This window comes from Nyctibius grandis, chromosome 5, assembly GCF_013368605.1.
Source record: "Nyctibius grandis isolate bNycGra1 chromosome 5, bNycGra1.pri, whole genome shotgun sequence".
Classification (NCBI taxonomy): Eukaryota; Metazoa; Chordata; class Aves; order Nyctibiiformes; family Nyctibiidae; genus Nyctibius; species Nyctibius grandis.
This window is the reverse complement of record NC_090662.1, coordinates 603,751-617,159: the sequence shown is the minus strand read 5'-3', so window position 1 is coordinate 617,159 and position 13,409 is coordinate 603,751. Positions and strand designations below refer to the sequence as shown.

Sequence of the window (13,409 nt, the reverse complement as noted above, 5' to 3'; positions counted from 1 at the left end):
CGCTGACCAGGGACCCAGTGCAGGGCACGGGTGTGTGCCCGTGCTGCGGAGGGCCAGGAGCCGGTGTGGCCGTGGCCTGTTGGCAGCGGGGGGCAGGTGGCCGCGGTGGGATGGGGCAGAGGGGGCCAGGAGGAGCTGCGGGACCCCCCCGATTCCAAGCACAGGCCAAGGAGCCGTGGAGAGGGGCTGGGGCACCAACCCCCCCCATTCCCCACTACCTCTGGACCCCCCCGATGCAATTTGTTCCCCACAGCCTCCAGGTCCTCACGGCCCCCCCAGACCCACTGACTGGTGGGACCCGCTGGCCCCACGGCCACCTCTGGCCCCCCCCAGGCGCAGACCCCCCCTCCCTGTGCCCCCACCACTCTCCAGCCCCCCCCAGTACAGTCTGTCCTCGCTGCCCCCAATGCCCCCCTCGCTGTACCCTCCTGCTCCCCAGTCCAAGGACCCCCCCCCAAATTCTGCGGGGCCCCTTGCGGCTCCCAGACCCCCCCCCCACTCCCTCCCAGCCCCATCTCACCCTGTCCAGACCCCCAAAAGCCTCCTGAGCACCCACCTCCCCGGACCCCCCGCACCCCCCCGCACCCCCCCGCTGACCTCCCCCATCTCTCGCCCCCCCCGTCGCTCTCCGCCCCCGAAGCAGGACCCCCCACGACCCCCCCCCCGCCCCTCCGGCCGCCGCGGCCCCGCCGTCAGCACCGGGCCCCGGACAGCTCCCGCCGCGCGCACCGGGGCCGCCCCCCCGCTCCGCCCCCCCCCCTCGCTATACGGCTCCTGTCCCACCCCGCACAACACCCCCCCCCCGCGGCTCCCCATAGACCCTGCCCCTACTATAGACCCCCTGCCCCTCCCTGCACCCCCCATCCCACCCCGCACCTCCCTATACCGTCCCTCCGCGTCCCCTTGCAGCCCCCCCGACCCCCCCTGTACCTCCCCCGACATCTCCCTATAGGGCCCCCCGGCTCGCCCCCCCACCCCCGCACAGCCCCCCGCGTTTCCACGCACTGCACCCCCCTGGGCCGCCCTGCCCGGTCGCTGTCCCCCCTTATACAGCCCCCCGCTCCCCCCTGCACCGCTCCCCAGAGACCCCCCCTGTCCCCCCATACAGCCCCCGCTCCCCTCCATAGGGAACGGCCAGCACCTCCCTGCTCCCCCTCTATACAGCCTCCCCCGGGCCCCCCCTCCTCATACAGTCCCCTCTCTCCTCCTCAGAGAGCCCCCAGCCCCTCCCTGCTCCCCCCGCCTCTACCATCCAACCATCCCCTCCCTATAGCACCGCCCGCACCCCTCCCTATAGCACTGCCCCTCCCTATACCCCCCCCCGATCCCCCTCCCTATAACCACCCCCCGCCCCTCCTCGTACCCCTCCCTATACCCCCCGCCCCTTCCCATACTCCCCTCCCTATAACCACTCCCCGCTCCCCTCCCTATACCACCCCCCCGACCCTCCCTATACCGCCCTCCCCGCTCCCCTCCCTATACCGCCCTCCGCTCTCCTCCCCGCCCCTCCCTCGCTATAAGGCCCCACCCCGGGCGTCCCTCGGCCCCATCCCCCGGCTATAGCGCGGCTCCCCGCCCCCGCGCCCCGCCCGGCCGCGCTCCCCCCGCAGCTCCGCAGTCCGGCGCAGCCCCGGCCGGGAGAAGATGGCGGATCGCGCCGAGATGTTCTCGCTCTCCACCTTCCACTCGCTCTCCCCGCCCGGCTGCAGGTGCGATGCGGTGGGGGGGGGGGCGGTGCGGGATGCCCGTGGCCTGTAGGGGGGGGGGAGAGGCCCGGGGCGCTGCGGTGCGGGGGGGATGCCCGGTGTACCGCCCTGGGGGGCGCCGGGGGAGGAGGCGGCGGCATGGCGGTGCGGGCCCCCCCGCCCGTTCACCTTGGGATGCGGGGCCGGGGCTGCTGGGGGCCCCGCAGGCCGCCATCCCGCTCCCCGGGGGGCAACAGCGCAGCGGCTGCGTCCCCCCAACCCCCCCGGAGCATCCCCCGCCGCTCCGCACCGGGCAGCGGGTGCTGGGGCTCGGGGGGTCCCCTCTGCCCGCCCCCCACCCCGGTCCCGCTGTGCCCGGGGCCGCCGCATCCCGCCGCCGCGGGGGGAGCAGCCGCCGCCGCCTCTTTGTCTCTCCGGAGGCGCCGCAGCGGCCCCGGGGATGCTCGGGGCTGGCACCGGGGCAGGGCCCGGGGCCGGGGGGTGGCTGGGCCCGTGGTGGCGAACCCCGCAGCCGGTGGGCCCGGGGCGCAGCGGTCGCCCCCCGCTCCGGCCGAGCTGCCCCCGGGGCGGCGGTGGGTGCCGGCCGGTGTGTGCCCAAAGCCGTGTCACCCCCCGGAGCAGCGCCAGACCCCGGTGGCGCCCGTGGCGGGTCACCTTACCGCAGGGCTGCGGTGCGCGGGGCCCAGCCACCCCCGGGCCCCACCGTGGAGCGGGGAGGGGGATGCGGGTGGGCCCTCGCCCCCGTCCCTGCGCCTCGTCTGACCTTGGCAGGACCCCCCCTGGGTTGGGGTCCCCGGGCGAGCGGTGGGGCCGGGGGACCTGGGCAGTGGGATGGGGACGGTGGCGGGGGGCCCCTGGGGCGCGGAGGCTGCGGACCGAGGGAGCTGGGGCGTCGTGGGGACGCGGGACGTGCCCTTGGTTGGTGCCGGCTGCGCTGGGCAGGCCTCACGGCTGTCCCCCTCCCTGGGCTGTCCCCAGCAGCCCCCTCCCCACCGTGTGGCACAGCGGGACCCCGGGGTGTCCCCGCGGGCGGTGGCGCAGGGAGGGGGGGACGCGGCCTCTGCTGTGGCTGCGCGGCCCCTGCCCGCCTCTCGCCCCGCTCTGGGCCCCACATGGGGGTCTCGGCCATGGTCCTCCTCTCAGTGCTCCCCGTTCGGCCCCCGACCCCTGCCCGTGCCCTGCCGTGCGGGGTCAGGGCTGGCCCCGCGGGTCCCTGCCCCGAGCTGGGGACATGTTCCCTCCGGGGTCGTGGGGGGCAGGCGAGGCTGGAGCCCCCCACCCTGCCCCTCTCCCCCGGGCAGTTCGATCCTCCTGGGGCTGAATTCCTGCTCCTCCCGTGCGCTCTGCGAGGGGGACGGTGACAGCCCGGCCCCTGTGCCTGCCACCTCTGCTCCCCCCACCCACGCTCCGTCCATCTCCCCTCGGGCTCCTACGAGGTCCCTGATGGTGGCACCGAGCCCCGGGCAGCGTGCAGCCCCTGTGCGGGACCGGAGGGCACGAGCTGTGACCCTGCCACGCCACCCCGGCTCACCGGGAGGAGGAGGCAGCCTGGGGAGCGGGCGCTGCACCCCGGCACCAGCCCCGAGAACCGGCTCAAACCCCTGGGGGTGCCGTGGTGGCCGGTGTGCCCAGGTCCCTCTGAGCGCCCGCGAGTCCCCAGGGCCTGGTGAGGGAGAGCAGGCCCCGGCCATCGCCAGCACCGGCAGTGCGGCCCTGGCGTGCCCTGGCCGGGCAGTGCCGGGTGGGGGGTTCAGCCTGGGACGGTTCAGCAGGGCCCTACGGGGCTGAATCCGGATTGTGCCCTTTCCATGGAGGCCCCTGGGGCAGTTGTGCCCTGGGCTCGGTGAGGCAGGGGAGTGGGATCCCCTGAGAGGAGGGGACGGAGGAGGTGGGATCGGCGTGGAAAGGCCGTGGGGCATCGGCAGGGGCTGCGGGATGGCGCTTGGGTCTGGGGTCCCAGCCCCAGCGGGGGTGGTCGCAGGTTGGGCTGCGGGACCCCCATGTGCCAGTCACGGGCTTGGGGTGGGGGGCACCGGCTGGGTCCAGGCCCCCGAGGGCCAGCACCGACCTCCCTGCGGCTGCTTCCCTGCCCCGGGAGCAGCCGGCAGCACGGAGGGGGCTGGGGGCACGGCTGCCATCCCGGTCCCTGGCCTGTCCCTGTGGGAGAAGCCACTGGGGGGGAGCTGGGCTGAAAGAACTGGGAACTGGGTGTTGGGGTGGCCTGCTTGCTGCTCGGGCAGCCCGTGCCCCCAGTGTGAGCACCCGTGTGGTGCCGTGCCCGTGCGTGCCCCGCTGCCCGTCCCTGCGCCCCGGGGTGGGCGATGTTGGGGCTCCCTTTGGGGTCCGGCCCCGAGCCCTCGCCCCGTGCTGGCCCAGCCCAGGACGTGCCGCAGCAGAGGCAGCGAGGCCGGCCCGGGGTGTGCCATGGGGTGCCGGCGCCCTGCACACCCCGCGGTTTGGCACTCCCGACCACCCTGCCCGTGCGTGGGGCTTGCAGGACCCCGTCAGGTCTCCGTCCACATCAGGACTCCCGTCCGCGCTGTCCCTGCCTCCCCCTGCAGCCCCCGATGTCCCCTGGGGCTGGGCAGAGGGGCTCTGCTCCCCGCCGCCCTGGGGCTCCCCCGGCCGGGCCCGTGCCCCGCCGCAGGCCGAGGCCGCGGTCCCGCCGCCAACTTTGATGCTTTTTGCCACAAATCCGCCGCTGTGGGATGCGGCCGCGGTGGCCTATTTCTGGGAATTATGTGATTAGGGGAATCTGCTGTGAAATGGGAGTGAGCGCCCGGCCTCGGCTGGGGAGGGGGAGTGGGGGGCAGCCCAGGAGGCAGCCGTGGCTGTGGGGGGCTGTGACCCCCCACCACGTGGGGGTCCCCCCAGCGAGACCCCAGACCCATCCCTGTCGGAGGAGCCCCCCCAGCCCCTGCCCGGGTGCTGCTGCGCTCCCTTGGGGCTGGGCTGGGGGGGGCCCTGGGTGTCCCCGGACCCCAGCGGGGTGGGCAGAGGGTCCCCGCTGCGCCCGGGGGCTGCCGCACCTCCCACCTTACGGAGCCGCCAGAAACGTTTCGTTTCCGTTTCCCGACACCAAACCCTGCCAAGGCTTGTCGTCTTTTTCCTTTTTTTTTTTAATTTTTTTTTAATTTTCCGTTCCCTGCAGAAACCGCTGGTTTCCATGACACCCCCATTCCGAGGGAGCGCTGGGCTGGGGCTCTCTGAGTGCCCTCCCTGCCCGTGGGTCCCTGCCATGGTGGTGGCCTTGGCACCTCCGCCGGGCCGGGGGCACCCGCGTGGCCCTGAGCCCCGGCACGAGGCCGGCGGTGAATCGGGGGCCCACGCACCGCTGCAGCCATCGCCCTCCCCGTGGCCTCCTGCCTCACCTGGCTCCCGGTGCGGGGCTGACCCCCGGGAGCGCCCCGTGTCAGCTCGGCCCGGGGTGATGGCGTTACGCCAGCATGTCCCTGCGGTGTCACCTGGGCAGTCCCCCCATGGTGGCACCCTGCGGTGATGGCGGCGTGTGCCCGCGGTGCCGCTCAGCTCTCCGGGCTGTCGCGGTGCCACGGTGGGAGCCGTGGTGGTGCCTCACTGCCCTGAGGGTTCTTGAGGTGTCACCCCCTGGCCCCTCTCCCCAGGCCCCCCCAGGACATCAGCCTGGAGGAGTTCGACGACGAGGACCTGTCGGAGATCACGGATGACTGCGGCATCGGCCTGAACTACGACTCGGACCACTACGAGAAGGTGCCGGCGCTGAGCGGGCCGAGTCCCCCTGGGGATGCGGTGGCCACGTGGGGCTATGCCGGGGTCCGGGTGGCCATTGGCCTGGCAGAGCCCCTCCCAGAGCGAAGGGCGCGGGGTCTCCTGTGCCAGGGCACCGAGGGGCTGCACCGCTGGGGCAGGGTCCTGAGCCCAGGGACCCCCAGCACCGCTGGCTGAGCCCTGTGGGGTGGCCGTGGGCAACGCGGGGGGCTCAGCAGCCAGCCCCACGCTGGCCCCACCAGCTGGATGCTCCCCTGGCTCCGGTGGCTCCCGGTTTCTCAGCTCTGCCTGGCACCAGCTGGGGAGCTGGGCAGGGGCCAGGCAGGCACACGGGTGGGATGGAGCGCTGGGTGCTGGGGCAGGGAGCTGGGGAGGGTCCCGGGGAATGGGGCCATGGTTGGGGTGAGCGTGAGCCCCGTGGCCACTAACCCGGCGCCCCCTCCGCAGGACTGCCTGGTGCTGGAGCGCGGCGAGCAGCCGCACCCCGTGTGCACCTTCCAGGACGACTTCCAGGAGTTCGAGATGATCGACGACAACGAGGAGGAGGAGGAGGAGGAAGAGGAGGAGGAGGAAGAAGGCAACGAGCTGGAAGCTCCACCATCCCCTTCAGCCTCCCCCATCCCCTCTCCCGCTTTGGAGGAGACGCAGAAGCACCGGCCCACCACCCTCAACCTGACGGCCCCAGGCACCCAGGTGAGGCTGGGGGCGGCCGGCAGGGTCCGTGTCCCCCCCCTCGGTGTCCCTGTCCCCCACCCCCACGGCCGGTGGAGGAGGAGGGGGGCTGTGTGGGGCACAGCGTGGGAAGGGGCCCCGCAGAGGTGGGCTCTGCCCGCGGGGTGGGCTGTGGGCTGCGCCTGCCCAGGGCGGTGGGCACAGGGGGGCAGAGAAGGGCAAGGACAGCGCCAGCGCCAGCTCCGCAGTGGGGAGGCCAAGCTGGGGACGTTGGGGACGGGCCCCTGCACCCCCATGTGTGGGGCCCCGGGGCGAGTGCGGGGTCTGGGGCGTCTCTGCGTGGCGGAGGGGTGTGAGGTGCTGCGGGGCTGGCCCCGTGCATCGCACACGCGTGTGCACAGGGGTGCGTGCGTGTGGGTGCTCGTGTACGCCGCGTCCCTCCTTCTCCACCCCCGGCGCTGGGCGCAGGGGCTCCCCCGGGGCGGGGGGTCCCCCCAGGCGTGGCGCTGCAGGGGTGTCCCCACGTCCCCGTGCGCACGCGTGTGCGGTGCCGGCCCCGCACCGCCGCAGTGCGTGGGCAGCAGCGTGTGGTCCTCCCGCATCCGGCTGCGTTGCCATGGTGCCGGGGGGCTTTGGGGATGCTCGGCCCCCCCTCCCGGGAGGGCACCGCTGCCTCCGGGGCTGGGGGGCTGGCGGGGGGCTGGGGGCCTTGGCCGGCGGCGCAGGAGGGTGACAAAGCCTCAGGGCTCTCCCGCAGAGCCTGCCAGCCCCAACCCACCGCACCCCGGCGGGGGGATGCACCGGCAACGCCGGATCCCACCGGCCACCCTGGTCCCTCGTCCCCCGGGGTGCAGATCCCGGTAATCCCTGCTCCCGCCCGCTGGCACAGCCCCGGGAGGAGGCGAGACCCTTGGGTGCCACCCTCCCCAGCACCCACCGCCGGGGCTGCGGCAGGGCCCCGCGGGACACCGACCTGCCACGCCGGGCCCCCGCCGCCGCACTCGTGCGTGTCCCGCGGCACGTGGCGCCGGCCCCGCTCGCTAATCTCCCGCTCGCCGGGATTATCGCTGCCTAATCCGCAGCTGCCGCCACGCCGGACGGGGCAGCCCCGGCCCTGCCCGCTCCTGCCCGTGCCGCGGGGGAGGCAGCGGGGTCCCGCGCGCGAGGGTCGGGCTCCGCTCTCGGGGGACGGGGTGCCGGGGGTCCCGTGGGGTCAGTGCCGGTGCCGGCGTGTCCCCTGCGGGGTGCTGTCCCCGGGGCCGTGCGGGACGGGCAGCGTGCCGTCTCCCAGTCCCGCTGCCGGCCGTGCATCTGGCTGGGCAGGGGAGCTGGGGACGCCGCGGCCCTAATCCGGATAAACCCCTGGGCACGTGGCCTGGGCGCTGCCGAGGCGGTGGGGGGCCCCGAGCCCTGCCGAGGGGCGTCCCCGGGCTGGCCTGGCCGTGCTCCGTGCCCCTGCCAGGCGCCCCGGGTCCCCAGACACCCCTCGGCTCGGCCACCCCACGTCCCCTCCCCGGGGCTCGCCCACCCACCCGCCCCGGCTCTGCTCTCCCCCAGGACTCCCTGAACAACAACGGCAGCTTCCCACCGCCCGCTCACCGCACCAGCTGGCAGGACGCCCTGCTCCACTCCTCCTCCTCCTCCTCTTCCTCACACACCGGTGAGCGCGGGATGGCGACGGGGTGCCCGTCTGGAGCGGGGCCACGGGGCAGGGCCTGGCGCCCGGGTGGGCTCCACGCGGGGGTCCCGCAGCCGACCCCCGTCGGTTACAGCCCGGGGGGCTGACGGGGGCTCTGCCTTCTCTTGCAGGACACTCGTCTCCCCACGCCTGCATCCAGGACGGCCCCTGCCTGGAGAGCCCGAAGGGGCCGAGCCCCGGGGGGGCCGGGCAGGCCCCCGCCTCGCTGCAGCCCTCCCCCTTTGACTCGCAAGGCAACAGCCACGAGTCCCTGGCACATGGTAACCCATCGCCCCCGAGAGCCGGGGAAGATTATAACATGAATATCATCTCCTCTGCGCTCCGAGCACCGCACTCCCCGCCGCCCCTCCGCCAGCCGCCCCCTAAACCGTCTCTCTCCCCAACAGGGCCCGGCCCCACCGCTGGCCCCGACGCCGGCTCGCCGCCCCGGGGCCCCACGGCCGCCGACGGCCGCCGCGCTTCGCCAAAGCAAGAGGCAGCCGGTGGCTGGGACAGGCAGGCGCCCGGCGGAGGGGGTGGCCCGGGGGCTGGCAGCCCGGGGTCCTCCGTGGCCCCCCGCGAGCAGCCCGGCTCCCCGCGGCCCCAGGAGGAGCCGGCGGCCGGGGCTCTCGCCGAGCAGCACGAGGGGCCGGGCGCCCGGGGGACGGGCACCTACGTGTGCCCCGCGGAGCCGCTCAGCTCCGACGGGGAGGGCCCCCAGCCCGGGCGGGCGGCCAGCGTGCGCGGGCACCCCTCGGGCTCCTCGGAGACCACCTCGCCCTCCTCGGACCCCGGCATCGAGGCCGACCTCACCAGCAGGACCGCCAAGCCCTTCCTGCACGGCGGCCGGCACGGCGAAGACCTCAGCTCGCCGGGCTCCGACTCGGACGTGGAGGGGGAGATTGAGGCGGCCTTCGCCGGCGGGCGCCTGGTCAGCAACATGATCTCGTCCATCTCGGAGACGGAGCTGGACCTGAGCAGCGACAGCAGCAGCGGCAGGTCCTCCCACCTCACCAACTCCATCGAGGAGGCCAGCTCGCCCGCCTCGGAGGCCGAGCTGGAGACGGAGCTGGAGGTCCCCGGCCTGATGGGCATCAAGGACTCCCTGCTGCTGGACAAGGGCAAGGAGGAGGAGGAGAAGACGCTGGAGCGGGAGCTCCCGGAGCGCGGCGTGGTGCGGCGGCAGAGCCTGGCCGAGCTGAAGATGGAGGGCTACTACGACAGCCTGGACCCGGTGGACTCCTCCGCGCCCGCGGGCCAGACGGACGTCTCCGTCTCCAGCCCCCTGGACCTGAAGATCGACCCGGACCACAGCCTGGAGAGCATCCGCCGCTCCTTCTACCTGCCCGTGGGGCCCAAGCTGATGCCCGAGGCGGACGAGGAGGACAACAGCGAGTACGACTCGGACTCGGAGTCGGAGCCCGACCTGAGCGAGGACTCAGACTCGCCCTGGCTGCTCAGCAACCTCGTCAACAAGATGATCTCGGAGGGCTCCTACCCCATCAAGTGCCCGGACGAGTGCTTCCAGCAGACCCACTCGCTCTGCGACACCATCTCCCCGGCCTCCGACCTGGAGCCCGAGATCCTGAGCGAGGCGCTGGACGGGGAGCCCGGCTCGCGGGGGTCCCCGGGGGAGCCGGCCCCGCTGCCCCGCTGCCAGCGCGCCATCGAGCTGGTGGACATGGAGACGCTGCGCAGCTCCCTGCAGCGCGCCGAGGACGAGCGGGCCCTGGGCGCTGGCACGGAGCCGCCCGCCGACGAGCCGGGGCCCTTCCTCTTCCTCAGCAACCCCACCAACGACACCATCGCGCCCGTCTTCCCGGGGCGCCCCGTCGCCCTCGACAGGCTGGGCGCCTCCGAGGTCCTGGCCACCTTCGGCTGCCGCCCCGGGCCGCCCCGCTCGCCGCCCGGCGCCGAGGAGCCCCGCGCCACCGCGGCCGCCAGCCCCGAGGGCTGGGCCGGCGACAGGGACCTGGACTCGGGCGTCCTGGAGGCCGACGACATGATCGACGACGTGCGGTTAGCGCCACGGGGGCAGGACCCCGGCGCCGGCCCGGACGTCTCCACCGCCAAGACCAACCGCGGCTTCGCCATGGCGTACGCGGCGGAGGAGGACGAGGCGCCCTACCTGGGGGGGTCCCCCTTCGGCGAGGACGCGCTGCGGGGGGGCTTCGGGGGGCAGCCGGAGCCGCGGGCGCTGGACGAGTCCCTGGCCTACGACTCGGTGAAGTACACGCTGGTGGTGGACGAGCACACACAGCTGGAGCTGGTGAGCCTGCGGCGCTGCACCTCGGTGCTGAGCGACGACAGCGACCTGCTGCGCGCCTGCGACCGCTGCGAGGACGAGGCGGCCTTCGGGGACGGGCTGGCGGCCGCCGACGCGCACAGCTCCTCCGAGGACTCGTCCCCCGAGGCCGACCTGCAGTTCTCCAAGAAGTTCCTCAATGTCTTCGTCAACAGCACCTCCCGCTCCTCCAGTAAGTGACCCGTGCCGCGCCGTGCCAGGCTGCTCTGCATGCTGCTCCCAGGCTGGCTGCCCTCCACCGTCCTGCCTCAGCCATCCCCGTGTGGCACGGCACGGCAGGGACGGGGTGGCTGCAGGGGGCACGGGGCCGGACCTGAAGGCCACGGGGTCTCCCCCGTGGGGCCACGAGGTCTCACGGGGCAGCCGATCCCCAACGCGCCTTCGCACCGGCGCCCTGCGGGGTCCTCGTCCCCAGGCTGCTGCGTGGGGGGCGCCGGGCCAGGGGCTCAGGTGGGACCCCGCGGCCTGAGCCCGTGGGGTGATGGCCACCTGCTCCCCTCGCGCCCCGCAGCCCCCCGGGGTGGGCAGAGACGGGGGGTGCCCCCCAGCCCCACCGCAGTCTCCCCCTCCGCAGGCACGGAGTCCTTCGGGCTGTTCTCCTGCATGGTGAACGGGGAGGAGCGGGAGCAGACCCACCGCGCCGTCTTCAGGTGAGCAGCGAGCCCGGCCGCGCCGTGCCAGCCGTGGCCACCGCCGCGGGCACCCCGGGGGGCTCGCAGGACCCGCTCCCTGCCCGTGTCCTCCTTCTGGCCGTTCCCCCCCCCCAGGTTCATCCCCCGCCACGAGGACGAGCTGGAGCTGGACGTGGACGACCCCATCCTGGTGGAGCTGGAGGAGGATGACTACTGGTACCGGGGCTACAACATGCGGACGGGGGAGAGGGGCATCTTCCCGGCCTTCTACGCCCACGAGGTCGTCGGCCAAGCCCGGGACGCCATCGGTAGGAGGCGGCGGGGGCTGCGGGGCGCGGGGGGCTCGGGGCGCCGTCTCCTCGTCCCCTCTGCCCGTGCAGGCCTGAAGAGGAACCCGCGCTGGGTGGAGCGGTTCAACGTGCAGTTCCTGGGCTCCGTGGAGGTGCCGTACCACCAGGGCAACGGCATCCTCTGCGCCGCCATGCAGAAGGTGAGCCCGGGCGGGGGGCGGCGGCGGCGGCGCGGCCCCCTCCTCCTCCCCGTGCCCGCACGGGTGCCCCCCTCACGCCCCCGTGCCCCCCCAGATCGCCACCACCAGGAAGCTGACGGTGCACCTGCGCCCGCCGGCCAGCTGCGACCTGGAGATCACGCTGCAGGGCATCAAGCTCATCCTCACCGTGGCCGAGTACAGCCGGGACGAGGAGGTGAGGGGCAGGGGGTGGGGGGGGGGCCGGGTGCCCGCCCTGCCGCCAGCCCCTCGCCCACACCTCGGCCGGCCCTTCCCTTCCAGTTTGAGCGCTGCAGCCACTTCTTCCAGATGAAGAACATCTCCTTCTGCGGGTGCCACCCCCGGAACAGCTGGTGAGACCCCTCCTCCCATGGCCCCCCGGGTGCCCCTAGCCCTGAGGGACCCCCCCCTCATCTGCCCAGGGACCGCCACACCACGTCCCCCTGCCCTGTCCCCGTCCCAGCACATCTGCCCCAGCCCCCCGGGGGGGTGTCCCCTCTGCAGAGCCCCCCGGGGCAGGAGCGGGGTGTCCCCCCCTCACCCTGCCCTCCCTGCAGCTACTTCGGGTTCATCACCAAGCACCCGGTGCTGAGCCGCTTCGCCTGCCACGTCTTCGTCTCCCAGGAATCCATGCGGCACGTGGCCGAGTGCGTCGGGTAAGATGGGGATGGGGACAGGGGGACAGAGGGCTGGGGGTGCAGGGGGCTGGGGGTGCAGGGGGCTGGGGGTGCTGGGGGCTGGCAGTGCCAGGGCTGGGGGTGCAGGGGGTCTGGGTGCAGGGGGGCTGGCAATGCCAAGGCTGGGGGTGCAGGGGGCTGGCAGTGCCAGGGATGGGGGTGCAGGGTGTCTGGGTGCAGGGGGCTGGTCGTGCCAGAGATGGGTGCAGGGGGCTGGCAGTGCCAGGGCTGGGGGTGCAGGGGTGTGGGTGCAGGGCTGGCAGTGCCAGAGATGAGTGCAGGGGGTCTGGGTGCAGGGGGCTGGCAGTGCCAGAGATGGGTGCAGGGGGCTGGCAGTGCCAGGGCTGGGGGTGCAGGGGTGTGGGTGCAGGGGGCTGGGGGTGCTGGGGGCTGGCAGTGCCAGGGCTGGGGGTGCAGGGGTGTGGGTGCAGGGCTGGCAGTGCCAGAGCTGAGTGCAGGGGGTCTGTGCAGGGGGCTGGGGGTGCTGGGGGCTGGCAGTGCCAGGGCTGGATGGAGGGGGTTGCCATGCAGGGGTCCGGGCCCCGGCCCCCACTGAGCTGCCCGCCTGTGCCCTCCCCGCAGACGGGCGTTTCAGGAATATTACCAGGAGCACCTGGAGTACGCCTGCCCCACAGAGGACATTTACCTGGAGTAGGGGGGCAGCCGCTGCGGCTCCTGCTTCCGTCCCCCCTCCAGCCCCCCGACGGCCAGAGACTCGGCCGGGCCCCCGCACACGCTCCAGCCCCCGCCCCGGGGACTCCCTCACCGCTTCTCGGGGGGCCGGGGGCCAGGTGGGTATCGGGGTGCCCTGGGGACCCCGGCCCCGGGGGTGACGCAGCCGAGCCTCTGGGCTGGGGGAGAAGCTGCCCCCCTGCATGAGCAAAGCCGGCGCGGGGGCTGCAGGCGCGGGGACCAGCCGTGCCCCGGCCGGGCATGGAGTCGCTGGGGGGGTGAAGGGGGTCAGGGGAGCGCGGGGGGGCAAATGCTTGCGAGAGGGGGCACAAGGGGGTGAATGGGGCTGGGGGGAGGCTGTGGGGGGCTGATGGGGGCACGGGCAGGAGGGGGGGTGCTGGGGTGAGCATTGCCCCCCTGAAGCCCCCGAGTCCATGCTGGCCCCCTGCACAGCAGCCCCCTCCCAGCCCCCCGGGGGCTCCCCCCCAGCCGCAGCCCCCCAGGAACAGCCCCTCACCCCCGTGCCCCCACCCCGGCCCCCTCGCCTCCATCCATGTCCCCCCGCCCCACCGCTGCTCTGCCATCCCTCCTGCCCCGGGGGGCCGTGCCGGCCACGGGGCACAGGACCAGCGCTCGGGCCGGGGGCTCCCCACGGGGCGGGGGGCTCAGTTGCCCCCCATGAGCCCCCCCGGCTGGAATGTATTTGCCCCGCGAGAGGAGCCCCGTGGCCGGGGCGGCTGCGGGGGCCGGCGGCCGCCCCCGCTCCTCACTGCTGTGCCTGGTGATTGGTTTTGCTTGCCGGCCCCGTGTCC

The 13,409-nt window shown here is 74.4% G+C and overlaps 1 protein-coding gene across 1 annotated transcript; it reads left to right on the top strand.

Annotated features, from left to right (window-relative positions):
• The first annotated feature begins 1,632 nt into the window (after nt 1-1,632).
• Nucleotides 1,633-12,839, top strand: MAPK8IP2 (mitogen-activated protein kinase 8 interacting protein 2). The gene is made up of 12 exons (XM_068401432.1): nt 1,633-1,709; nt 5,330-5,435; nt 5,901-6,146; nt 7,683-7,785; nt 7,935-10,280; nt 10,683-10,758; nt 10,876-11,048; nt 11,121-11,230; nt 11,325-11,444; nt 11,531-11,601; nt 11,806-11,904; nt 12,508-12,839. Exons 1-12 carry the CDS (start codon nt 1,645-1,647, stop codon nt 12,578-12,580), a joined length of 3,588 nt encoding a protein of 1,195 aa, XP_068257533.1. The 5' UTR covers nt 1,633-1,644; the 3' UTR covers nt 12,581-12,839.
• Nucleotides 12,840-13,409: the final 570 nt, after the last annotated feature.

Excerpts from the sequence above, each read along its gene's own strand:
- MAPK8IP2 (XM_068401432.1), top strand. The coding sequence starts at position 1,645 with ATGGCGGATCGCGCCGAGATGTTCTCGCTCTCCACCTTCCACTCGCTC. Across the intron at positions 10,281-10,682 it reads CAGCACCTCCCGCTCCTCCA|GCACGGAGTCCTTCGGGCTG; the intron begins GTAAGTGACCCG and ends CCCCCTCCGCAG. Across the intron at positions 11,231-11,324 it reads TCTGCGCCGCCATGCAGAAG|ATCGCCACCACCAGGAAGCT; the intron begins GTGAGCCCGGGC and ends GTGCCCCCCCAG.